The sequence below is a fragment of the Trachypithecus francoisi genome, unplaced genomic scaffold, assembly GCF_009764315.1.
Source record: "Trachypithecus francoisi isolate TF-2019V2 unplaced genomic scaffold, Tfra_2.0 Lachesis_group12, whole genome shotgun sequence".
Taxonomy (NCBI): Eukaryota; Metazoa; Chordata; class Mammalia; order Primates; family Cercopithecidae; genus Trachypithecus; species Trachypithecus francoisi.
Window position 1 is genome coordinate 92,870,588 of NW_022681457.1, and position 27,881 is coordinate 92,898,468.

General features: G+C 40.0%; 1 protein-coding gene across 4 annotated transcripts in view; it reads left to right on the forward strand.

Annotated features, from left to right (window-relative positions):
- PTP4A2 (protein tyrosine phosphatase 4A2) overlaps nucleotides 1-27,073 on the forward strand; it is a 30,820-nt gene extending 3,747 nt beyond the window's left edge. Inside the window, exons 1-6 of one of the 4 annotated variants that reach the window (XM_033227343.1) lie at nucleotides 1,403-1,501; nucleotides 12,800-13,488; nucleotides 16,468-16,560; nucleotides 21,240-21,370; nucleotides 23,277-23,351; nucleotides 24,618-27,073. In XM_033227343.1, the coding sequence (XP_033083234.1) occupies nucleotides 13,393-13,488; nucleotides 16,468-16,560; nucleotides 21,240-21,370; nucleotides 23,277-23,351; nucleotides 24,618-24,726 (504 nt within the window). In that variant the 5' untranslated portion in view covers nucleotides 1,403-1,501; nucleotides 12,800-13,392 and the 3' untranslated portion in view covers nucleotides 24,727-27,073. Of the gene's footprint in view, nucleotides 1-1,402; nucleotides 1,502-12,799; nucleotides 13,489-16,467; nucleotides 16,561-21,239; nucleotides 21,371-23,276; nucleotides 23,352-24,617 lie in introns of those variants that run through there. The other 3 variants (XM_033227342.1, XM_033227344.1, XM_033227345.1) reach the window with 3 other exon arrangements.
- The last annotated feature ends 808 nt before the right edge of the window (nucleotides 27,074-27,881 follow it).

A 27,881-nucleotide genomic window follows, 5' to 3' on the forward strand; every position in this document is an offset into this window, starting at 1 on the left:
TTCCTTTTTGTTGTAATGTGGGGATTGGTAACCAGTGAAGCCTAGAAAACTAATGTATTTACAAACAAGATGCAGAGGGAGCAGGTGCATACGTTTTTAGCTGTTGCTCTTGGTCTTGGAAGAATGAAGCTTAAGTTTTTGTGAAACTAAGTTTGGTTGATTTATTTGGGTGCTAGTCCATCAGCTATATTTGTTGAATAGAAGATGGGATCTAGTTTTAACATGGTGGACTTAGTTATGTTTATTGAATAGGGTGATGGTAGAGATCTTGGGGTACTGGTAAAGTTCAGTATTATACTTTTAGGGTTTAGGTTTCCATGTTCATTTCTTATGCCAAATCATGTATTGTCTCATTTAAAATTCAATAATCCTGTAAGTAGTATTCTTTTAGCTTTACAGATAAGGACATTTATTTATAGATTGTTGTTGTTGTTGTTGTTTTTCCAGACAGAGTCTTACTCTGTTGCCCAGGCTGGAGTGCAGTAGTGCGACCTCAGCTCACTGCAGCCTTCACCTCCTAGGTTCAAACGATTGTCCTGCTTCAGCTGGGATTATAGGTGTGCGCCACCATGTCCCGCTAATTTTTGTATTTTTAGTAGAGACAGGGTTTTGCTATGTTACCCAGGCTGGTCTTGAACCCCTGAGCTCAGGCGCGAGCTGCTCGCCTTGGCCTCCCAAAGTACCGGGATTTGATTATTAAATCCCAGGTTTTAGAATCTAGGTTAAAGATTATCAATAGATAGCAGCGAATAATTTTTTTTTTTTTCCTTTTAGGGGCTTAAAGTTCTTAAACCTCTGTTGAACAGTGGATGCCACTGGTTTTAATTACTTTGGGAGATGGTGATTTGAGTCTCTTAATCTGTGAATATTAGAAAAGTCTTGGCTAGGCACAGTGGCTCATTTTGGGAGGCAGACACGGGAGGATCACTTGAGGCCAGGAATTCGAGACCAGCCTGGGCAACATAGAGACACCATCTCTACAAAAAATACAAAAACTAGCCAGGCATAGTGGCATGAGCCTGTAGTTCCAGCTACTCGGGAGGCTAAAGTTGAAAGGATCACTGGAGCCTGGGAGGTCAAGGCTGAAGTGAGCCGAGATTGTGCCACTATAGTCTAGCCTGGGAGACAGAGGGAGACCCGGTCTCAAAAAAAAGAAAAAATCTTTTCGCCATTTTCATCTTTTGAACTATTACTACGTATAGAGGTGGCAGTTAGCTTTATCTCATTATCCTTTATTTTATTGGCTGAATTCTATTCTATGGGCTCATTCTATGGGCTCCCTTGACTCCCTGGCCACTGTCTTAGCACTTGAAGCCTTTTAGGTTGTTTAGTGTAGAGCTGAGGTACATATTGTGTGAAAATCTTTTTGCTCTTTGGAGTGGTAGAGGTCTAGGCTCAACCAGAAACTGTCACTACCCTAGCACCTCCATGAAAGAAGCTGCACAGCAATGCTGTCTGTCTGCTTTCCACAGTTCCCCATTGTGGAGTTACCAGGACTCAGGTGAGAGAATGACTCCTTTCCTGCACTGTTTGTTCAGTCAGTGTAGATTTACAGGACTCCGAAATCTTTCCCAGAAAAATGACTGTGAGGAGCTGACAGATTATACGGATTTTATATATATATATATATATATATATAATTTTTTTTTTTTTTTTTTACTGTTTTTGAGACAGAGTCTTGCTCAGTCGCCCAGGCTGGAGTGCAGTGGCGCGATCTCGGCTCACTGCAAGCTCCACCTCCCGGGTTCACGCCATTCTCCTGCCTCAACCTCCTGAGTACCTGGGACTACAGGCGCCCGCCACTACGCCCGGCTAGTTTTTTTGTACTCTTAGTAGAGACGGGGTTTCACCGTGTTATCCAGGAAGGTCTCGATCTCCTGACCTCGTGATCCGCCCGTCTCGGCCTCCCAAAGTGCTGGAATTACAGGCGTGAGCCACTATACGGGTATTTTTATGTGACTTGAATATAGATGGTTTTTGTTTGCCTATACTGATTTTCTTGCCCACAGGTTACATTAACACAGCATCCACTTCATTTTAAGTGGCCTAGACACTAAATTTCATCATTTGAATATAAATTGACATTACACAATGTTGGCTTTTTAAATTGTTGAGAATTTTAAGATTAGGCTTTTTTGTGACCCTTTTTTTGCTAGTTGAGCCTGGTTTGAAAAAATATTTTGAACATTAGAACAGTCTTTGCCTTTAAAGAAGTGGTGTATTTAATTTCTCTCATAGTATTTTTTATTTGAAATTTTATTCTTCTCAAAACTTTAATTCTTTTGGCATAAAATGTACACATGATATATTTGTTTTAGCAGATCAGATAAATTACTTTATATTTTTATTTCTGCAGTGGTCAGATATGTTGGCTGTTAACTAAATGTATTGTTTGACAGGAATTCAAATTCACAATCAGGTCTGTTTTCTTCCATTTGTCCTTTAGTTTTTGTTTAAATTTGACCATCTTTTTATTTTCCCAACTGTTTTACAGGAAACATTCACTAGGTTGTATCACCACAGTATTTGTAAATTGGATTTATGTACACATGTTTGTATTTGTTTTTAGTAGCAGAACAAATAGTTGTGTATTGTATTTTCCATTATTGGTGAAAAGCCTTTCATTAGGGAACGGAGAGACTGGTTAATGCAGAAGGATATGAGTCACCAGCAGGATTTGTCAGCAACTAGAGAAGGATATGATGGAGAAACAATAGATTCTAGTGACATTATTTTCATTCCACATGTGTGGTTACAAACAAGTTTCCTTTTGGTGATTAGTTTAAGTTATGCAAATTTGGCCTTTCTGGTTGAAAAGTACTTTAAATATAAGTCACAGACTGTATTCTCAATTGTTTTTTTAGATGGGGTCTTCATTTGGAGGTCATCAACGGGTAGAATTTAGTTGAATTTAGTTAAACTCATTATCTGTTGACTACGATTTAGTAAGTTGAAAGAATATTTTTGTTAAGCTTTTTGGTGATTATGGAGCTGCTTGCTCAGTAGATCAGAGGAGGCCCATAAATACGACAATATTTGCTCTCTTTCTCAGTGAGCAAAGAGTTGCTTTTTTACCACTGTTCTGCTTTTAAATTCCTAAGAGCTTTTATTGCATTTGAATTGGTCTGAAATTCTCAGCCTGGTCAAGGCTTCTCCAGAGTTATCTAACCAAAGACTAAGCCCTTTGTCATGTCACACTACCATGGTTCTTCACTGTTTCTACCAGTTTTCTATTATAAAAGTTTTACCTTTCTTCAGAAGCCTTAATCCTATTCCATTCTTCTCACGCTTACTTTGTATCTTTAAAATATATGGTGTTAATATGAAAACTTAATACCAATCAAGCATTTTTCACCCACGTTGATTCTTCTAGGAGCTTGATCCTGGATAGTGTTTGTATGATGTGCACATGTCTCTGCAAATGCTTGTTCGAAGATTGGCTGTGCTGCATTTTGGTATAATTCAGAGGTGACATATTGTCCCTCGTCTCAGTAAACATTTGGAGGAAGAGAACGAGAAAGATTGAATTTTACATTCTTTAATTAGAAAGAAAAGGATCCCAGCACTTTGGGAGACCGAGACGGGCGGATCACGAGGTCAGGAGATCGAGACCATCCTGGCTAACACCGTGAAACCCCGACTCTACTAAAAAAATACAAAAAACTAGCCGGGCGAGGTGGCGGGCGCTTGTAGTCCCAGCTACTTGGGAGGCTGAGGCAGGAGAATGGCGTAAACCCAGGAGGCGGAGCTTGCAGTGAGCTGAGATCCGGCCACTGCACTCCAGCCTGGGCGACAGAGCGAGACTCCATCTCAAAAAAAAAAAAAAAAGGAAGGTTAATCCATGTTGAACTAAGCTAGTGAGTAAAGAATAACTCCTTGACATGGCATTATAGAGTTATTTCACCATTTTTATTTCACGTTAATATGTAGTATGAAATATTTCCTTTCACTGTGTGGTTTTTAAAGATCGTAATGTTACTGTGTTTTGTGGAAGTACGCCATTATTGGACAATTAGTGGATAGACAGTACATTTTAAAAGGCCACCAGCAGCTTCAAATAGAATGATTTGGATTCTTGACTGTGTATCTTGTATTATACCCAGTACACAAACATATGTCTGTGAACTATAATGTAATTTATAAAAAGCAAGTTTAGGAGAAGAAGTGAAGTGTAACTTACCCAGTTATAGGGGAAACTTGGACCAGAGTGCCTGAGCAGCAGAAACATTTCTGGGGCTCAAACAAAGTAATTTATGCTGACAAGATGTATTTTGGGATGTTTTTATTCTGTGTCTTGTCCATAGAGAGTTTCCCTCCCTCTCTTTGGGGGTTAATGCTGGAACAGGACCTTTAAATATGCCGAGTACATTTGACAAAATGGGGAAATGAAAAGAGTTAAGTTGACCCATAGACTACTAAGTTCTGAGAGATTTGAAATATATATATATTTCAAATATATATTTGAAATAATGTGAGCAATAGCCTGAAAGTTTTTACTTTGCATGCTACTCCTGTGCTGTAGGTTATTTTGAAAGGTGATTCAAATAACCTTTCCCAAGTATCTATTTTGCAACCTCAGGGAACTTGCAGCTGTTACAGTCATTCTAACTGTCCTGATATAGCTCAGAAAACATTTCAATGTGGTGTTAACAGGCTGAATCCAGGTGTTTTTTTGGATTTTTACTACTGAATTTGCTTTATTACAATTGAAGTTCAGAATCTTAAGTTATTTATTAATGAAATTATTGATTCAGTGGTTCTTGGGTTAATGTATAGTGATGTTGGAAACTAAATTAAAATGATTAAGACTTAAGTTGTTCTCTGGGAAAATTAGCCCTTTGAGATTAAAGCAAGTAGGATGGGAGGAGGAAAGAAAACAAATGTTAGAATTTAACTTTTTGGGGAAGCAACTGAATTGGAGATAGTTCCTATCCTTAAGAAGGTTACCAAAGTTATTTAGGAAAAGAATGTGCCTAAACTTTATAATAAAGGGGCTTGGGAGTCTTAAAATGCACATAAAGTCTTTAAACATAAACCCCATAGAAAAGATAGCCATGATACTTTTATCACAAAATTATTGATGAATAGAATCCATTTAGTAGAACTATTTAATGTAATTTTTAGAAGATTAACTGAAAACAATTAGATTAATACTCAATATTAGGATTGTGCTGTTAGGATTTTTAAATGTTATTACCAGTGCTATTCAAATACTTTTTAAAGAGAAAGTCAGCGTTGGCCATAGTGGTGTTAACCTGCATTTAAATTTTATTTATGAAAGGAAAATACCATTTTGGGACAAGAGATTCGTTTTGAGAATTGCAAATCTTTAGAGGAAAAATGGAGTACAAAATTGTAAAGTAAATATTTATAAGTGTGGCCTGAAAATATTTAGTGCAATTTTTGTCTTTTAGTTATTTGTAGAGGTAAAAATTACTAGAAAAGTACAACTGTTAATCACCAGGGTACATGCACATCTAAAAACCACTCCCTTTTCATTTTGGTGGGAACAGGACCCACAGGACTTCAGTGAATAACTGTCACTGTTCTCAGAAGCAGGTGCGATTGTTGACTAATTGCTTCCCTTATCTTTCTGAGTGGCTGGCCATGTATCTTCTACTGGTTTTGAAATGTTAAGACGTTTTCCCACCATCAAGGTCATGATTTCTTTTTATAGAACTGATTATTGATTTCTGTACTGGAACTTGAGTCTTGAGTTCCCTCCTTAAATGAGGAAGTGGAAAAGTGGGAATAACCAAGGGACTAACTATGAAATTTTTTTTTTCTTTTTGAGACGAAGTTTTGCTCTGTTGCCCAGGTTGGAGTACAGTGGCGTGATCTTGGCTCACTGCAACCTCCGCCTCCCGGATTCAAGCAATTCTTCTTTCTCAGCCTCCTGAGCTGGGACTACAGGCACCCACCACGCCTGGCTAATTTTTTTATTTTTAGTAGAGACAGGGTTTTGCCATGTTGGCCAGGCTGGTCTCGAACTCCTGACCTCAGGTGATCTGCCCGTCTTGGCCTTCCAAAGTGCTGGGATTACCAGCATCAGCCACCGCACCCAGCCAAAAAAATTTTTTTAACATTAAAAAAAATCTTGTTTTTGGCTTATTCACTGACATTTTGGATTCTAATTTGTGTAGAATTGAATTGGTACCTCTTTATCAACTTTAATACTGTAGTTGTTGTGGATAGGGAGGGAAACTAATATTAATTTAAATCTAAGTTTCAAGAGGCTAGATTATTCAGTTTTAGTTTGGTAAATGGAACAGTAGAGGGACAAACAAAGGTAGGTAGCGCAGAGGATAGATAGAACTGTTTTTCTGGCAGGGCGCGGTGGCTCACGCCTGTAATCCCAGCACTTTGGGACGCCCGAGGCCAGCAGATCACAAGGTCAGGAGGTCGAGACCAGCCTGACCAACATGGTGAAACCCTGTCTCTACTAAAAATACAAAAATTAGCCAGGTATGGTGGTGTACACCTGTAATCCCAGCTACTCGGGAGGCCGAGGCAGGAGAATTGCTTGAACTCAGGAGGCAGAGGTTGCAGTAAACCAAGATCACACCACTGCGCTCCAGCCTGGGCGACAGAGCGAGACTCTGTCTCCAAAAAAAAAAAAGAAAGATAGAACTGTTGTTCTATCTACTTGATTTGGCAGTAGGTCATTAGAGATGAATAAATTTTCAGTTTGAGACCAGTTAATCAGAAGATGAGTGTTTAATTAGTAAAGGTGAGATTTTTTTTTAGTTTACAAGTTTTCAGACACTTTTTATCCCCAAGTGGTCAAAATACAATAGGTACAGTAGCATTTTACAGAGTAATTTCCCTACTACTTTGATGGTTGAGAAGATTTTACAATCTATTGTCTGAGTAGTCTCTGAATGTTAAGTTAGACTCCACAAGTTCTGTAGTTACTCAGAGCCTTTACTGTTTTTCATAACTCTATATCCAGTCTGTGGACAAATCCCACATCAAAGTATATCTTGAAACTGACCCCTTCATATCTTCCCTCCTGCTGTTACCCTGGTCTAGGCTACCATTATCTCTACTAGTCTCCTTGCTTCCACCCTTACAATTTTTGTAATGTCTCCACATAGCAGATAGAGTGATCCTTTGTAAAACCTAAGTTGTCACTCTTTTTTTCCCCTCCTTTTTCGGCTTTTATGTTAGGGTCAGCGTGTACATGTGCAGGTTTGTCACATGGGTAAATTGAATGTCGCTCGGGTTGGTGTACAAATGATTTTGTCACCTTGTCACCAGCTAGCGAGCACAGTACCTGATAAGTAGTTTTTCAACCCCCACCCTCCTCTCACCCTCCACCCTCAAGTGGCCCCCAGTGTCTGCTGTTCCCCTCTTTGAGTCTATGTGTACTCAGTGTTTAGCTCCCACTTATAAGTGAGAACATGCGGTATTTGGTTTTCTGTTCCTGCGTTAATTTGCTTATGATAATGGCCTTCAGCTGTATCCATGTTGCTGCAGAGGATATGATTTCATTATTTTTTATGGCTTTGAGTTGTCACTCTTGAGTGAAACCCTTCATTGGCTTCATTTGGAGAGGCATCATTCTCTGAATAAAAGTCAAATGCTTTTAGTGGCCTATAAGGCTTTTATTTCTCTGACTCGATTCATTCCATTGTCCTCTCTGTTCCAGTAGCATTGGTTCCCTTGTTCCTAGCATACTCTAAGCTTGTCCCCACCTCATAACCTTTGCAGCAGTTAATCCTCTGCCTAAAATGCTCCCCAAATACCTGTTTGGCTCACACTCTCAGCTCTTGGATTAAAAAGTCACTTTTTTCAGTGAAGCCTTTCCTGTTAGCCTTATTTAAAATTGGAACCCCCCCTCCGTCTGGCACTGCTAATTCCCCTACTTCAAATTTTTCTCCAGAGCAGTGACATTTTAATTTCTTTTTTTCTGCCCAGTGTAAGATCCATCCCGACAGAAATTTTTGTTTTGCTTACAGCTCTTGCACCTGTAAGAGTATGTGACCCATAGTACATGTTCTGTAAATATTTGAATTAATGAAAGAATTTGAGGAAAATGCCTAGCTCTTCAGGAGGATAAATTATTTACTGTTGACAGATTAGATTTTTTATACTTATTTTAAGGGGAAATAAAAGTGGCTATTGACATGAAGGGAATTTGCTTTAGGAAAAAATTGTTGCAAGGTTCTAGTTGTATATTACATTATTAGGCTTTCATGTTGACTGATTGTAGAAACCATGCTGACTCAAATTTGCATTACTTCCTGTAAAATTTCTGGTAAGAAAAGTAACATAGTAAATATATGCATACTCGTTTTTTTTTTAGACCTTTGCTTGTAGACTGTATTCCCTTAAATCTAGAATTATTTTGTTGTACCTTTATATTTTAATGTGCTGTTTTAATTTGGTGAATACTGGCATAGCCCACCAAATTAGAGGGTTTATTGTATCATTTAATTTGGAAATGTAAAGAGATGATTTCTTAGTAGAAATCTTGATGTGAGTGGATTGATAGGATATATATATATATTTAAAAAAATTTTTTGAAACGGAGTCTAGCTTGTTGCCAGGCTGAAAGTACAGTGGCGCAATCTCAGCTCACTGCAACCTCTGCCTCCCAGGTTCAAGCGATTCTCCTGCCTCAGCCTCCTGAGTAGCTGGGATTACAGGCATGTGCCGCCACGCCCAGCTAATTTTTGTATTTTTAGTAGGGGTGGGCCAGGATGGCCTCGATCTCCTGACTTCGTGATCCGCCCACCTCGGCCTGCCTGAAGTGCTGGGATTATAGGCCTGAGGCACTGTGCCCGGCTAATTGATAGGAATTTTAAAAGGATGCCCAGTAAGATTGGATTAAACTAAATGAGACTGCTTTTATAAAATTCCCTTATACCTCTAAATTCACCTTTTTTTTTTTTTTTTTGAAACGGAGTCTCACTCTGTCGCCCAGGCTAGAGTGCAGTGGCGTGATCTCAGCTGACTGCAAGCTCCGCCTACCGGGTTCCCGCCATTCTCCTGCCGCAGCCTCTCAAGTAGTTGGGACCACAGGCACCTGCCACCACACCTGGCTAATTTTTTATTTTTAGTAGAGACAGGGTTTCACCGTTTTAGCCAGGATGGTCTCAATCTGACCGTGTTCGTGATCCGCCCGCCTTGGCCTCCTAAAGTGCTGAGATTATAGGCGTGAGCCACTGCGCCTGGCCTCTAAATTCACTTTGTTTGTAGTTAGAATTACAGTTGGCCGAGGCAGGACATGAATTTTATTCATTTAGCCTCTTTAACAGGGAAGAAAACACTTTATGGAATTGTGTAGGTACAGACCTGCCTGGGACAGAGGACTAGCCCTCTGGAACCTCTTTCTAATCCTATGATTATAGAATTTTTTTTTTTTTTTTTTTTTTGAGACAGAGTCTCACTCTGTCGCCCAGGCTGGAGTTCAGTGGCGCCATCTCGGCTAACTGCAAGCTCCGCCTCCCGGGTTTACGCCATTCTCCTGCCTCAGCCTCCCGAGTAGCTGGACTACAGGCGCCCGCCACCACGCACGGCTAATTTTTTGTATTTTTAGTAGAGACACGGTTTCACTGTGTTAGCCAGGATGGTCTCGATCTCCTGACCTCGTGATCCGCCCGCTTCGGCCTCCCAAAGTGCTGGGATTACAGGCGTGAGCCACCGCGCCCGGCCTTTTTTTAAAATTTAAGTTCTAGGGTATATATGCACAACGTGCAGATTTGTTACATATGTGTACATGTGCCATGTTGGTGTGCTGCACCCATTAACATTACATTAGGTATAACTCCTAATGTTATCCTTCCCCTCTCCCCCCACCCCACAACAGGCCCCAGTGTGTGATGTTCCCCTTCCTGTGTCCAAGTGTTCTCATTGTTCAATTCCCACCTATGAATGAGAACATGTGGTGTTTGGTTTTTTGTCCTTGTGATATGTTTGCTGAGAATGATGGTTTCCAGCTTCATCCATGTCCCTACAAAGGACATGAACTCATCCTTTTTTATGGCTGCATAGTGTTCCATGGTGTACATGTGCCACATTTTCTTAATCCCGTCTATCATTGATGGACATTTGGTTTGGTTACAAGTCTTTGCTATTGTGAATAGTGCCGCAGTAAACATCTGTGTGCATGTGTCTTTATAGCAGCATGATTATAATCCTTTGGGATGGCTGGGTCAAATGGTATTTCTAGTTCTAGATCCTTGATATAGAACTGTTTAAGAATGTAGTTTGATTGTAAATCATTATAGGGTTCTTACACCCTAGAATTTTTTTTTAAAGGTAATAATACCATATGTATATGGGAAAAGTTAAAAAAAATTCAAAAAGTATATGTTAGGATGTAGTAAATCATGCTCTTGACTTCCAGCCTCCAGTCCTGTGTTCCTGGCCCTGCCCCAACCCCAGGAAACCACTGTTACCTCTTGTCTTTGTAATCTTCCAGATATCCCATGGGTATGAATTCATACAGTACTCACAAATATACGGAGTCTCGCTCTGTCGCCCAGGCTGGAGTGCAGTGGCCGGATCTCAGCTCACTGCAAGCTCCGCCTCCCGGGTTCCCGCCATTCTCCTGCCTCAGCCTCCCTAGTAGCTGGGACTACAGGCGCCCGCCACTGCGCCCGGCTAGTTTTTTGTATTTTTTTAGTAGAGACGGGGGTTTCACCGTATTAGCCAGGATGGTCTCGATCTCCTGACCTCGTGATCCGCCCGTCTCGGCCTCCCAGAGTGCTGAGATTACAGGCTTGAGCCACCGCGCCCGGCCAGTACTCACAAATATTTCTAAACACACTGTTCATACTGTCATGCACCATGCTCTTTTTACTTACTAGTGTCTTTTAGCTGTCATTTCATATCAGTTCATACAGATGTTTTATTCTTTTTAACCTCTGGATGGTTTTTTCTTTCTTTTTTATCCCTTACCTCCCTCCTTTCTTAATTTAAAAGGACTTCGCTATCACAGACTATCCTTTCTCATCCTTTATTGAAGTTATATTCTTTTGTTAAAAGTGGAAATGTTGCCTAGGAAATGGAAATGTCCTAAATTCAACATTTTAAAAGTTAGGTTTTATGATAAAATTAAATGGCAGAGAGAATATTTGGGTGTATATTTGAATTTACCACTGCTATATGTCAAGTAAACTAGCCTCTTTCATCACTTGGTAAGTTTAAACAGTAACTTATTTAAGTAGATAGAGCAGAATTAATGCCAGAGAGACAACTTTAGGAGAATTTTCCTGTATGGTGTACATGCACAGAATTTATGTTAAAATATAGGGTTCTGCAACTTTTGAGTACTTTCTAGCTGTGATAGGTTATGATTTTTTACACACTGCTTTGCATTCTTAAGTGTGTCACAGGAATTAACATTAGTTTATCTGAATTGACAGGTGCAAAAATGTAACTGTTGATGTGTAGTTGAACTCTTGATGGAGGGGGAGGGAACAGAAGCTTGTTTTTATCATGTGTCTGTTAACAGTGCTAGAACATACTGTTTCTTTTGGCAGAAATTCCTTTGCTGGGTTCTCAGTATTAAGAATTGAAAATCTAATAATGAATTATCTTTATTCCTGGAAATGGTCTTTCCAAAATGAAGTTGGGGGAGTAAGATGGGATAAAGCTTGTTCTATTTACTGAGCAGGCGCACACTGGAGACTAGGTGGAAAACTTAACGCTGGCGCTGTAGCCTTTATTAAGCCTGGCTATCACTACAATGCAGGTCTTTCAGTGCCTTTACTCAGCTGACACACATTTGCAGTGATAACATCATTGAACCAAAGGGAATGGAATAGGTTAGAATTTCCTTGTGTTTTGCTCTGCATTGCATGCAAACTATTCTTTGAGTAGTTACTTTAATAAACTCCACCCACTCTCCCACCTTATTTTAAGGTCACAGAGTTGGAGATGAACATCCAAGCAGGTATTTGGAAAAAAAATTATATTTGTATGGAAGATTGCAACTTGAAAAATATGTGGGGCTAGACTCAGCAGCTCAGGAGGCCTGTAATCCCAGTGCTTTAGGAGGCCAAAGCTGGAGGATCGCTTGAGCCCAGGAGTTTGAGACCAGCCTGGGCAACATAGCAAGGCCCCCATCTCAACTACAACCTCAACCTCCCAGGTTCAAGCAATTCTCCTGCCTCAGCCTCCCAAGTAGCTGGGATTACAGTCACACGCCACCACGCCTGGTTGATTTTGTATTTTTAGTAGAGACGAGGTTTCTCCATGTTGGCCAGGCTGGTCTTGAACTCCCGACCTCAGGTGATCTGCCCTCCTCGGGCTCCCAAAGTGCTGGGATTAAAGGACCGTGCCTGGCTCCAGTCTCTGATTTTTTTTTTTTTTTTTTTTGGAGACAGAGCTTTGCTCTTGTTGCCTAGGCTGGAGTGCAACGGTGCTATCTTGGCTCACTGCAACTTCCACCTCTCGGGTTCAAGCGATTCTACTGCCTCAGCCTGCCAAGTAGCTGGGATTACAGGCATGCACCACGACGCCCGGCTAATTTTGTATTTTTAGTAAAGACGGAGTTTCTCCATGTTGGTCAGGCTGGTGTTGAACTTCCGACCTCAGGTGATCTGCCCGCCTCAGCCTCCCAAAGTGCTGGGATTACAGGCATGAGCCACCACACCCGGCATGAGTCTCTGACTTTTAAAACACTTGATAATACCCCTTTATCCAATTCTTCATAGATGATAATAACTTATAATTGGTGACATTTCACATTGCTTTGGTCTTATAAAGAATGTATTTTGACTTCAGGCATTTGTGTTTACTGTGCCATCAGCCTCTAGTTCATTTTACTTATTCTTTTCTTCTCCAGGTTTTTCGTTGGAATATACGTTGCACATTTATGGCGATTCTGAGTGTGAGGGCAGACTTCTGCCAGGCTCAGCACAGCGTTTTCGCTGACAAGTGAGCTTGGAGGTTCTATGTGCCATAATTAACATTGCCTTGAAGACTCCTGGACACCGAGACTGGCCTCAGAAATAGTTGGCTTTCTTTTTTTTAATTGCAAACATATTTCTTTTAATGACTCCAGTAAAATTAAGCATCAAGTAAACAAGTGGAAAGTGACCTACACTTTTAACTTGTCTCACTAGTGCCTAAATGTAGTAAAGGCTGCTTAAGTTTTGTATGTAGTTGGATTTTTTGGAGTCCGAAGGTATCCATCTGCAGAAATTGAGGCCCAAATTGAATTTGGATTCAAGTGGATTCTAAATACTTTGCTTATCTTGAAGAGAGAAGCTTCATAAGGAATAAACAAGTTGAATAGAGAAAACACTGATTGATAATAGGCATTTTAGTGGTCTTTTTAATGTTTTCTGCTGTGAAACATTTCAAGATTTATTGATTTTTTTTTTTTCACTTTCCCCATCACACTCACACGCACGCTCACACTTTTTATTTGCCATAATGAACCGTCCAGCCCCTGTGGAGATCTCCTATGAGAACATGCGTTTTTTGATAACTCACAACCCTACCAATGCTACTCTCAACAAGTTCACAGAGGTAAGATTGTAGTGTGGTCTACTTTTTGGATTGATTTCTAGGTAAAATCCCATTAAAAAATTCTCTTAGCACAAAGCCATTTATTTCTGTATTCGGAGTGTGGATGGTCATCCTGCCAATCCTGGTTTGAATTGGGTTGGGTTAGTTACAGCAGATTTTTTCAAGAACATTTATGGAATTTGGGGACTATAGAGGTATCTAGTAGTGTTTTTTTTTTCTGTGTCCTTTCTACATTTATTGACAGGTTTTTTTTTGGTCAAACATTCAGTCATAAAAATAACATTTATTGAACACAGTATGCACCCAGCATTATAATAAACAGTGTTAAACATTATGCAACAAGCAATGTTTGTGCTTAAGGTCACAAATACAAAAACCCTATCAGGTGTAGATACCATTATTATTTCCCTCTTACTAATGAGGAAGCAGGTTCAGAGCCATTTAGTAATTTGCATAGTGGCACATAGTATGTGGTGGAACTGCTGTACTTGCCTAGGTGTCTGAAACTAAAAACCATTCTGTACGTACTTCAGATATTCTAACCACCTTTGATGAAAAGACACCACCAGACTACTTAGTTGTAATAATTGTATACAAGGGTCCAGAAACTTGGGGGAAGGAAAAGGTGGTAGAGGTAGTTTTATGTCGGATCCTTAATATTTTTTCTATTGGTAGGAGAAAAAACTCTTTGTACTTCTTTGAGCAAACATTTGAACATAAACCTTTTTTTTTTTTTTTGAGGCAGAGTCTCGCTCTGTCGCCAGGGAGTACAGTGGTGCAATCTCAGCTCACTGCAAGTTCCGCCTCCTGGGTTCATGCCATTCGCCTGCCTCAGCCTCCCTAGTAGCTGAGACTACAGGCGCCCACCACCACGCCCAGCTAATTTTTTGTATTTCTAGTAGAGACAGGGTTTCACCATGTTAGCCAGGATGGTCTCGATCTCCTGACCTTGTGATCTGCCGCCTCAGCCTCCCAAAGTACTGGGATTACAGGCGTGAACCACTGTGCCCGGCCTTTTTTTTTTTTTTTTTTTTGAGACGGAGTGCAGTGGCATGATCTTGGCTCACTGCAACCTGCACCTCCCAGGTTTTAGCTGTTCTCCTGCCTCAGCCTCCCAAGTAGCTGGGACTACAGGCATGCGCCACCACACCCAGCTAATTTTTGTATTTTTAATAGAAACGGAGTTTCACCATGTTGGCCAGGATGGTCTTCATTGTTGACGTCGTGATCCGCACGCCTCGGCCTTCCAAAATGCTGGGATTACACCGCGTCTGGCCAGAACATAAGCTTTTTCATCATTCTTGGGTTGTTGAGTTTAAATGATTTCTCTTGCTGTATTTATGGAGTAGACTTAGAAAGGTGGGTGAACTCCTAGTGATTCTCATTTTATAGATGGCAAAACTGAGACCGCAAGAGGTTTTGACTTGTTTAAGGTGACAAATACCATAAAAAATTCTATCACAGCTTTTCAATGAATGACTATTACAGAGTTTATTTTAATGGGATTTTATTTGTATTTTGAAACATTTTTAAAATTCCTGACTTAATACTTCTACCTTTCCTGAGTCTGTATTGTAAGAAGGCCTTTTTGTGAAAAATGAAGTCCTTTAGCGATTAAAATAATTTTACACTTTAAATAACTAAATAATGGACCCTTCTTAAAGAATATCACTGTGCTTGCTTATTTATACTTATAATTTCCTGAACTTCTTAACTTTGTATACACAGTGTACAAGTTGATTCTAGGCCTGGTATGCCTTCACATTGTTCAGTTAGCTTTAAGCCTGGCTGAATTATGTGGTACTATTTTCAACTTGTGGATTATTTGGCCATAGACTTCACAAGTGGCACAGGCCACTGTCCTCCTGCAACTATAAAAAAGATGTTGGTAGCCCCTTGAAGATAGGTAGTCACTGGGTTAGGCATTCACCATAGGGAGAGTTTTAAAGGAGCAAGACTTCTGGCTATAATTGCATTAGCTGTCTTTTTAATATACCACTTTTTCTCCTAATTTCAGAATTTTATTTCTTTAAAAAAAGCAGTGTTTATTTCATAAAAATAAGATACAGATAAGCAAAAAATTTAACAACATTTAATTGTTAATAATTGGCTTCTAGATGTTTTTCTCTGCATATATCTGTATATTCATAAATACACATACAGATAGGATCACACTATATATTTTTAAAAATCTTTCTCCATCCTCCTTGGTATTGTTTTTATAGCTGTCATAGTGTTCACTATATGGATGTGCCATACTTCTTTAATCATTCCCTTATTTTTGGACAATGTGGTTTCTAATTTTTCACCATTCCAGTTTGTGGTGAACATGCTGTTACCTAAATCTTTGTATATGTCTTTATTTCTTTTGTATAAACTCCCAGAAGTAGAATTTTTAGGTCACAGTGTATGTGAACTTTTGTGTAAGTTTTTGTGTTATGCTACCAAATTGCCCTTTAGAAAGGCGAGTCTTACTCACACTCCCACTGAGATTTCGTGAGTGTCCATTAAGTATGTAACCACAGTGAGAACAATTCTGATCTTTGTCTAAAAATGATATCTCATTGTTTCAGTTTATAATGGTACATTTCTTTTGTTGTTGTTGTTGTTGTTGTTTGAGACGGAGTCTTCCTCTGTCACCCAGGCTGGAGTGCAGTGGCACGATCTCGGCTTACTGCAATGTCTGCCTCCTGGGTTGAAGCGATTGTCCTGCCTCAGCCTCCTGAGTAGCTGGGATTACAGGCCCGTGCCACCACGCCCAGCTGATTTTTGTATTTTTAATAGAGGCGGGGTTTCACTATGTTGGTGAGGCTTGTCTCGAATTCCTTACCTTGTGATCTGCCTGCCTCAGGCCTCCCAAAGTGCTGAGATTACAGGTGTGAACCACCGCGCCCAGCCTATAATAGTACATTTCTACGTTTTTGGCTGTAGGTTTCAAAAACAAGTTCCCTTATAATTTTTTTTTTTTTTTTTTTAAAGGAACTTAAGAAGTATGGAGTGACGACTTTGGTTCGAGTTTGTGATGCTACATATGATAAAGCTCCAGTTGAAAAAGAAGGAATCCACGTTCTAGTGAGTGTGTAGTCTTTAACTTTTTCACGACAAACAAGTTGTATCTTTCAAACATGAATATTTATAAAACTAGGCCAGGTGCACTGGCTAACACCTATAATCCCAATATTGTGGGAAGATCACTTGAACCTAGGAGTTCAAGACCAGCCTGGGCAATGTGGTGAGGTCTCATCTGTACAGATAATTAAAAAACTGGTGGCGCATGTTGGTGCACACCTGTGGTCCCAGCTGGGTTTTTGAGGTGTGGGAATCACTTGAGCCCAGGTGGTTGAGACTGCAGTGAGCTGTGGCCACGCCACCACACTTCAGCCTGGGTGACAGAAGGAAACCTCATCTCAAAAAAAAAAAAAAAAAATTTAAAACTTGGTATTAGATGGACATGGTGGCACACATCTGTAGTCCCAGCTACTTGGGAGACTGAGGTGAGAGGATCGCCTGAGCCCAGGAGGTCAAGGTTGCAGTGAGCCTTGATTATGCCACTGCACTCCAGCCTGTATGACAGAGTAAGACCTTGTCTCAAAAACAAAAAAAAAAACAAAAAAACCCTGGCAGTAGTACTTTTGGATTTTTTAAGGTTGTAGTGGAAAATACATTATTGATAGCAATCTTGCAAATTCCTTTGGATTAACAAATAGGGAGTTTTGTTCATTTGCGCTCTTAAAGCCTAAAATCATAGTATTTTCAACTAATAAAAAACAAAATTTAGTGCTCCTATTTTAACAAAATGTAAATTTGCAATTTTTATTTTTTAGGAAATTAATGCAATATTTAGCTTTGTTTCTTGGCTACTAATTGAATATAACGAAAGTAATTTCCATCAGACATTCTTAAGTCCATATGGAACTCTGCCACTTTGCAAGTACAAGATTAGTTACTTAATATTTTGTGGATAACTTGTAGGGGGCAAAAAGGTGGGATAAGAGGATGAGGAGAGGTAGAAGGCATCTTGCTCCAGAGTAATCAGCATAGTTTCTGATACTTTTTGTTAGGTTTCTGAGGAGCTTTAGGTGATTAGGTTTCTTACCTAGCTCAATTTGAGTACAAAGTGATTGGAATTATTTTAAATTAAGTTCCTTTTTAGCACCAAAATAGGCTGTTTCCTTATAGCAAATGGGAGCGTCAGATTAGTTAACATTTTATTCTTTCTTCCCTAAGTTGTAGGAGCAGCTTTTAGGAGCATGTAATGAAATGTTCTTGTAGTTTTAGGTGTCTTTGAGCTGTTGGTGTGATTGTGGGAAGGTTATGTAGTAGGAAGAGAACTGGAGATTTTATGTAGGGAGTTAGGTAGGAAGAAGGTAATAAGGAAGATACTGGTTTAAGGTTATGTTCCTGCTTATTGAGAGGTAGTTCTGTAGTCTTTATTATATTGGTCAGTGGTTGGGAAGGCAGTTGATACAAAAAGAATAATGACCTATTGGTAAGGCAGTTCTCTCATATCTGATCCATAAAGTTTCCTTATATCCATTTTGGTGAAAACAAAAACTAAATAGCCAAACGTGTTTAAAAAAAAAAGTTTTAGGGCCCCGTGTGGTGGCTCATGCCTGTTCCCAGCACTCTGGGATTCCAAGGTGGGTGGATCACTTGAGCCCAGGCGTTCCAAGACTAGTGGGGCAACATGGTGAAACCTTCCTCTCCGAAAAATACAAAAATTAGCTGGACGTGGGGGCATGCGCCTATAGTCCCAGCACTTGGGAGGCTGAGGTGGGAGGATCACCTGAACCCGGGAGGTCAAGGCTGCAGTGAGCCGTGATTGTGCTGCTGTGCTCCAGCTTGGGTGACAGAGACCTTGTCAATCAGTCAGTCAATCAATAATGTGTTTTAATAGTTTGGCATGGTAATAATTTGCTTGCAGTCAGATTTCTAAATGACTTTACTGTCCACTGCTGGAAATCACTGGGAATGAGTATAAACGTGTCAAATGCAGTCCTGTGTTTAAAAAATAGTAATAAAATTTAAACTTCTGAAAATCAGCTGCATACAAGTTTATTTTGCTGCATTATGAATATGTTCTCCAGTGAGCAAAAATCAACTTGTTTTGACAGATGGCATAGTGAGAAAATGACTGGATTGACCATAGTCTGTTTGAGTCAGTAATGTTGGTAAACATCTTTGTGAAATAGAAATGAATTAAAGAACTTGAACTAGTTTGTAGAAGATAATGGTAGGCCTAAGATTTATTCCAGGCCTTTAAATTTAGGTTTTTGTTTTGTTTTAAATAGCTGTGATCTGGGAAATGCAAATCAAAAGCACAATATGATACCACCTTACTCCTGTAAGAATGGCCATAATAAAAAAAAAAAAAAAAAAAATTAGATGTTGGCAGGGATGCGATGAGAAGGGAACACTTTTACACTGCTGGTGGGAATGTAAACTAGTACAACCACTGTAGAAAACAACGTGGAGATTCCTTAAAGAACTAAAAGTAGAACTATCATTTGATCCAGCAATCCCACTACTGGGTATCTACCCAGAGGAAAAGAAGTCATTAAAAAAAAATAAATAAAAACAAATAAACAAACAAATAGCTATGATCAGATGAAATGAAAGGTTTAACTTACACTTGAAAAAACAAGGGCATTTAGCCTTAAGCTTGGAATTTCCTTTTCCCAGACAGAGATTTTAAGAGTTAATCTACTTTTGCTAGGTGAAGAGGGTTTTGGAACATTTCATAGTAAGAGGATATCCCCAAATAAGGCTTGTCAATCCTTTGAATGCTCTTGCAAACCAGACACACGTTGGAATAGACTAATGGTGGTTTTAGCTGTATCAGTTTGAGGGTCAAATGTTTCTAATGATTAATGATTTTTTAAAAATAGACACTACTTACATGAGTAAGTGAAGCATGTTTTATGTTGTTTCTTAACTAGGTGCATTTTAGGGAGTATTAGAGGAAGTAAGCTCTTGACTAAGGTACTGGTTTTATTGCTATTTACAGTTAAACTCTCTAGTGCCATTTATAATAACACTGACAGTCTAATTACGGGGCGTAGTTGTCAACTCAAACATGTACTGTTATGGCTAATGGGCTACATGAAGTGTTCTAGTGGTGCCAATAATGAATGCAGAATCAATTTAATGCTCTGTCACTTTTTTCTTTTTCCCCCTCTAGTATCTTAAAGTGTCCTTATGCAATCTCATTAGAATAGCCTTATGTTTTAAAAAAAATTCCTAACTGTTTTTGCGTTTCTGTCCTTGAAGCTTAGAAGGGAGGAGGGAAGGCTTATAAAATGTCAGTCCCCAGTCCCCCTCCTCCACTCCCCTTTTGTGTTGGTTTCTTAGGACCTCTTGCTAAGTAGTGAGGAAGATAAACCCCTGCCTATACTGTGAATGCTTGTGGGATTAGTCTTTTTTTTTTTTTTTTTTTTTTTTTTTGAGACGGAGTCTGGCTCTGTCGCCCAGGCTGGAGTGCGGTGGCCGGATCTCAGCTCACTGCAAGCTCCGCCTCCCGGGTTCACGCCATTCTCCTGCCTCAGCCTCCCGAGTAGCTGGGACTACAGGCGCCCGCCTCGTCGCCCGGCTAGTTTTTTGTATTCTTTAGTAGAGACGGGGTTTCACCGTATTAGCCAGGGTGGTCTCGATCTCCTGACCTTGTGATCCGCCCGTCTCGGCCTCCCAAAGTGCTGGGATTACAGGCTTGAGCCACCGCGCCCGGCGGGGATTAGTCTTAATTGAAAGATAGCCCAAATAGGTGAATACAGAAAGAGAAAGGGATACTTGACAAAATGGTCTCCATTTGCCTGGGACCCTGTCATGCAGCACTGTCCTTGTTAAATGGGGACATATATAATTTAGTAAGCACTTTAAAAATATTTGCTGCTTGCCTTTTAATAAGCACAAAGATGGTAGTATGTTTCTATTATGATTTGCTATTGGAGATTTCTTATCAGATAACCTTTCTCTAAAGATATCATAACTTAGTTATCTTCAGTTACAATCTTCAGTTATCTGTAGAGACCAATGAAACACCAGTTGGTATGCTTTGCCAGAGTGGACTTTTGTTTTTTGAGACGGAGTCTGGCTCTGTGGCCCAGGCTGGAGTGCAGTGGCCGGATCTCAGCTCACTGCAAGCTCCACCTCCCGGGTTTACGCCATTTTCCTGCCTCAGCCTCCCGAGTAGCTGGGACTACAGGCGCCCGCCACCTCGCCCAGCTAGTTTTTTGTATTTTTAGTAGAGACAGGGTTTCACCGTGTTAGCCGGGATGGTCTCGATCTCCTGACCTCGTGATCCGCCCGTCTCGGCCTCCCAAAGTGCTGGGATTACAGGCTTCAGCCACCGCGCCCGGCCCAGAGTGGACTTTTAAATCATGTTGACAAATGTGCTGTGTCCTCTCTTACTTTGTCTTGGCTTTAATTACAGTTTTGTCTATTATGTCTAATTACTATATTCAGATATCATATTTGGGAGAACACTAGCTCTTATGACTCTGATAGAGATTTCTGTAAGTTTTTGTAAATTTAGATGTGTGTGACATTGCATTGAGAAGGCTAATTTATTTGGCAGACTTTAATTTCAATCCTGGATCATTTTACAGCAATGATCAGAATTGTGTTAACAATAGGTATATATAGTGCGGTTAGTTCAGTTAGGCCTGCCGTGTGTACTCTGCACAGCTATTCTGTATTAGAATGTTAATCTTGGAGAAGATATCAATTTAATGTAAAAAGTGATTTCTTTTCAGGATTGGCCATTTGATGATGGAGCTCCACCCCCTAATCAGATAGTAGATGATTGGTTAAACCTGTTAAAAACCAAATTTCGTGAAGAGCCAGGTTGCTGTGTTGCAGTGCATTGTGTTGCGGGATTGGGAAGGTAAACTCTTACCCTTATTACCCTTTTTGTCTGAATTCATTACCATGCCTGAGTTAGTTGAAAGTTTCACTTTGGTAGGTATTTGCATATATTTTACTAAGTAACATTAAATTACCTGAAAGGAAAGGAAATGAGAAGAAAAACTAGTGTAATGATTTCTCAGAATAGTCTGTTCATTTCATCTGGTTGTCTGATTCTGATGCCAGCCTGGATTTAGTGGATGTTTTATTTTTCTCCCTATTTCAAGTAATCAAAAGTTCAGGTCACTGAAATAGGCAACAAAATTAAAATAATTTTAGAGTTTGATGAATCTATACATGGGTAATTTTGGACTGAGATGAATGGGAAGTTAATAGGTAGAGAACAGATATCTGAACTTTAAACTCTTGAAAGGAGATGTATGGGCAAGAATTGACTTTGATCTTAAAACCTTTTCCCCTGAGCATTGCTTGGAATGGTGTTGCAACGCTGTCATCAACGGCAGATGAAATGCCAATTTAGGATGCACACTTTGACTCAGAACATTAGTGTAGGCTGCCATTGCCTCAAGGTGGTGGTGACTCAGGCTGTTAGTTCTGCTCTGCCCTTTTGTTTGCTATTTTCCTTTTTTGTAGTGTAGTACTGTTCGTTCGTAAGGTTAGAAGTTTTAGTCCTTATACTGACGATTGAAGATAATGTTGTAACTTGACAGTTTCATAACTAGTAGCTATCTTAGTTTTAGGTATTCCAAAATTGATGCCCTGTATTGGGCTTTATAAAAACATCATTTCCTTTGTTAAATTTTTTTAAAAAGATAGAACTTTTCCTAGTCATCAATTCTTGGGCATTTTCCTAGCTCATCAAAAGGATTTACTTGAAAAAGTCTAGCACTTTTTTAGCATTTGATAAGGAAATACTAAAATCAATTGGTGGCCGGGCGTGGTGGCTCAAGCCTGTAATCCCAGCACTTTGGGAGGCCGAGACAGGTGGATCACGAGATCAGGAGATCGAGACCATCCTGGCTAACACGGTGAAACCCTGTCTCTACTAAAAAATACAAAAAACTAGCCGGGCGAGGTGGCGGGCGCCTCTAGTCCCAGCTACTTGGGAGGCTGAGGCAGGAGAATGGCGTAAACCCAGGAGGCGGAGCTTGCAGTGAGCTGAGATCCGGCCACTGCACTCCAGTCTGGGTGACAGAGCGAGACTCCGTCTCAAAAAAAAAAAAAAAAAAAAATTTGGTAATGAAAATTCTGACACACTGGAGATACGTAATGTGTTTGGCCATTTATTTTACTGTGATAATGGCTAAAGACCAATGAAGGATTTTTGATAATATCTAGTGATGAGAAAATTTGATATATAATGTGATGTTTTAAAGAGTGAAGATCTCTTAAGGTTTAGAATTTTGTGCTTTACTAAAAGTAGATAATCAAGCTGGGCACTGTGGAACACACCTGTAATCCCAGCACTTTGGGAGGTGGAGGCAGGCAGATTGCTTGAGCCTGGGAGTTCAAGAGCAGACTGGGTAACATGGAGAAACCCCATCTCTACTAACTACTAAAAATACAAAAATTAGCTGGGCATGGTGGTGGGCACCTATAGTCCCAGCTACTTGAGGGACTGAGGCAGGAGGATCCACCTGAGTCTTGGGAGGTTGAGGTTGCAGTGAGCCATGATTGTGCCACTGCACTCTGGCCTGGGTGATAGAGCGAGACCCTGTCTGTCTGTCCCCCCCTCCTCCCCCGCCAAAAAAAAATCATAGAATTTATGATGATGAGATATATTTACTATATTAGGCAGATACCAGCTACTTTAGTATATAGGATAAAGAAGCTCATGTATTGCATTGGTAATAAGCAGTTACAGGTTTTTAAAAATCCTTCATTCCAAGACTTACGGATACTTACATATGGGTTTTTTTCTGCAGGGCACCTGTGCTGGTTGCACTTGCTTTGATTGAATGTGGAATGAAGTATGAAGATGCAGTTCAGTTTATAAGACAGTGAGTATGAAGTTTTGTGTTCAGAAACACAGAAGGCAAGATCATGCATGAGGAAGGAATTATGGAAGGGATATTCATTTATAGTATGGGGTAATTTGCTTTTTTTGGCTTAAAGTATTTGAAGAAGTAAAAAATTTAGAGCAGGTGATAGAGACTCAGTACAGCTGGTTTCCAGATTTAAAAAGTTTTCTAATTTGGACATTATAGACTGTGTCCAGTATATTGTTTAAGTATCTAGGAATCTCGAAAATGCCCTTTTTAATAGATTCCAAATATCTTCCAAATACAATTCTCTATTAGGAGGAGGCAAGAAGAATGTGTAGAGGAACAGTTAATCACCTGGGGCTCTTTTTTGTTTTTGAGATGGAGTCTCACTCTGTTGCTCAGGCCGGAGTGCCGTGGCTCGATCTCAGCTCACTGTAGCCTCTGCCTCCTGGGTTCAAGCGATTCTCCTGCCTCAGCCTCCCAGGTAGCTGGGACTACAGGTGCGCACCACCATGTCCAGCTAATTTTTGTATTTTTAGTAGAGACGGGTTTCACCATGTTGGCCAGGATGGTCTCAATCTCCTGACTTCATGATCTGCCCACCTCGGCCTGCCAAAGCGCTGGGATTATAGGCATGAGCCATCACGCCTGGCCTTATGTGGGACCTCTTAAGTGATCTATTCAGGGACAAAATCAGGATGCAGGATCTTGACATTGATCTGGAATAACGAGTCATGCTATTTTGTTATGCAGAATTCTTTGACAATTTTTGTCTTGCCCTTTCCCTTTCAACCCTTCCTTTTAAAAAAGAAAACAAAAGAAAAGACTATTTGCGACAGAGAACATGAAATATATGGTAGCGGCTAGGAAGGTAACACATTTCAAGGAATGCTATCTGTGTATGTCTTGAACCTGTTTCTTCATCTGAATATAATTTTTTAGCATCCTAAATTAAAAACTTGCTACCAACTCTAATCTGAAGAATATATCAGTCTAATTGGAAGAATGTAGTCAGATGTTTCTGGATAAACTATTCTGATCTTTATTAAATGGTTGATAGACTATAATGACAGTCAGCAAGAAAAATTTTTCTGTTCCTTCTAGGAGGACTTAGAAAGCTCACGTTGCAACTTACCTCTTTAAGAAGTGTTGTAGTATGGGAAATAACGCTGGTTTTCAGCTGTGTGGAATTAGAAAGGCCTTCGGATGTAAATAATGCATTTCAGTGAATCAGACAGCTCTTTTTTTACGTGATACAGTTTGCCATTCTTGTGTTTTCAGAAAAAGAAGGGGAGCGTTCAATTCCAAACAGCTGCTTTACTTGGAGAAATACCGACCTAAGATGCGATTACGCTTCAGAGATACCAATGGGCATTGCTGTGTTCAGTAGAAAGACATGTAAACGAAGGCTTACTTGATTGTGGCATTTAGAGGGAACTCTTGGTACCTGGAAATGTGAATCTGGAATCTTACCTGTGTCATCAAAGTAGTGATGGATTCAGTACTCCTCAACCACTCTCCTAATGATTGGAACAAAAGCAAACAAAAAAGAAATCTCTCTATAAAATGAATAAAATGTTTAAGAAAAGAGAAAGAGAAAAGGAATTAATTCAGTGAAGGATGATTTTGCTCCTAGCTTTGGAGTTTGAATTTCTGCCAGGATTGAATTATTTTGAAATCTCCTGTCTTTTTAAACTTTTTCAAAATAGGTCTCTAAGGAAAACCAGCAGAACATTAGCCTGTGCAGAACCATCTTTTTGGGGAGCACACTCTTCCATTATGCTTGGCACTAGATCTCCCTGTGGTGGGATTTTTTTTCCCTTTTTTTGTGGGGAAGGGGTGGTGGTATATTTTTCCCTCCTTTTTTCCTTTCTCTCCTACACCTCCCTTTTCCCCCTGATCCAAGTTGTAGATGGAATAGAAGCCCTTGTTGCTGTAGATGTGCGTGCAGTCTGGCAGCCTTAAGCCCACCTGGGCACTTTTAGATAAATAAAAAAAAAACACCAAAAAAAAAAAAAACAGTGACACATACATATATTATATGATCCAGGTGGTTTTTAGTCTTTACTGATGAAAGGGTGTTCATGTTAGTTTCTTTTCCTCAAAACCCTATCTAATACTAGGCAAAGTAGCCAAGAGCCTTTTGTTTTGTTTTTATTTTGGTAAATTAGTGGGGAAACGGCATTTTAAGAGGAGTCTCTTCTCAACTTAGCTGAGTCAAATTCTTCTCTTCCCTAACCAGTGAAACTAAGTGGATATCCCAGAAACTTGTCTTCTAAAAGGGAGGACTCCGGGCCATCAATAAAGATGTCCAGGGAGTGAGCGTACTTTCTACACCCTGTAGAATTGTGGGCTGTAGCGTTACTCTGATTTTCTGTCTAGTATCAGAGAATGCTGGTAGCTTAAAATTTTTATTTTAGGACTTATACTCTGAATTTTCAGGAACCATCAAAGGAGTAGCAGCAAATTCACATTTTTCGACTTGAGAAATGCTTGTGTGTGTTTTCCAAACTGCCCTCTGTGTAAAGTTCAGTTTAACCACTGATTGCCTTGTTATTACTAGGTTCTTTGGAGATTAAAAAAAAAAAAAAAAAAAAAAATCCCTGGTTTAAAACCAACAATGATGCCTAGTGAGCATGTGTCCACAGGCCATAACAGGGTAGAAGAGAGACATCGCACAACCCAACGAGTAGCGAAGGGACTGTGTTGCTTGTGAAGTGGTGTAGTACCATTTTTGCAGATTGTTTGCTGGGTTTAGCGTACTGATCTAGAAAAGCTGTTTTTCTGCTCCTTTGTGGAAGGCAGTTACGATCAAGCTGCATGGACAAAGCAGGTAGAGGGGCACCGTCAGGGGCTCTTGCACTATTTTCTCCTCTAAATATTACATACTCAGTAGTGCCCTGCTTCTGAGGCTCTGAATACAGGCTTAAAGTCATCTTGTCCTGCTGGAATTTGCTGTGCAGAGCCATAAGCCTCCCATTTTGTTAGTGTCAGCTAGGCCAGTAGGAACAGACCGGGACCTTGTCTCACACTGATGATACCTCAAATGTTGGCCGGCTATGTGAACTGCCTATTTCCTATTGCTGGAGTTTTGATTTTTAACTAAATGCAAATCTGTAGATTCTCTCCTCTCCCATCCCAGAAAACAAAACAAAATAATGCTTTTTGAAATTGTTTATAGGACTTTAAAACATAATAGTATATCCAAAATTCTTTATTTCAGAACACAACAATAGATTCCATTAATATAGACTCAAGATCAAAACAGCATACCTGCTAAGATAGATGGTATTGACTCCACTGGGTTTTGATCAATACAATAACAAACCTTTTCCCTTGGACATACTCTGAATTTTGTTGTTTGGGGGGAGGGTGTGCGTGTGTGCGTGTGCGTGTGTGTGTGTGCTTGTGTGCGTGCGTGCGCAGTGTCCATCAGTATCAGTGCCTGCCTGAGTTAGGAAAATTACATTCCTGGTTCTGTATTGAGGAGAAGGATGTGTAAAGCAACATGAAACATTAGCCCTCATTTTGTTTTAAAGACTAATGTTAATTGTTCTTAAAACTGGATTTTTTTTTTCATTAAAATTAAAGCAATTTTTTTCTTTTGGATTTAATGAAGTATTGCTAGCTGAAGCCAGTTTGACATAGAGATGTCAGATTGATTTGAAAGGTGTGCAGCCTGATTTAAAACCAAACCCTGAACCCTTTTAAAGAACAATAAAACGTATTTTACACGCTCTTTGTGCATTTTTTTCCTCCATCCTCATGAGTTTATGTCTGTGCTTATAAAGCACAGTTTAGGCTGGGTGCAGTGGCTCATGCCTGTAATCCCAGTACTTGGGGCGGCCAAGGCAGGCTGATCACTTGAGCCCAGGGGTTCAAGACCAGCCTGGGTAACGTGGTGAGTCCATCTCTACAAAACATTTTTAATAATTAGCTGGGCATGGTGGTGTGTACCTGCAGTCTCAGCTACTTGGGAGGCTGAGGTGGGAAGAACACTTGACCCCAGGAGGTTGAGGCTGTGATCATGCCACTCTACTCCAGCCTTGGTGACAGAGACCCTGTCTCAAACAAAAACAAAATGTCACTTCTATGTGTTCCCCTTTCTTTGCCTGCTATTCTCAAGGACTGTTTTGGGTCCTGCTAGTTTACTGCAAGGAGGTAAAATAGAGGCTTGAAAATTCAAAGATTTTATGTCACTGAGGTGTTAGTAAGAGCCAACTTAACCATAGCTGGGATACATCTGGTACATTTTCTGGTTCAATTCTTGTATGCAACCCTGTAGGAATTCAGCGTCTTGTCAAAGGCTTGGTTTATGCCATAGATTATTATTTTTTAGAGACAGTCATGTAGTGCTTCCCAGACTGGAGTGCAGTGACTATTCACAGACTTAGTCATTGCATACTGTGGTCATCCTGAGTAGCCTGTCACTGCACCCAGCTTATTTATACCATAGGTTTTGGTGGAGCATTGCAACTTTGTACTTGAATTCGTATTAAAGAACAGTGAGGAAGTAACAACTATATGAATATATCAGAACTTGGG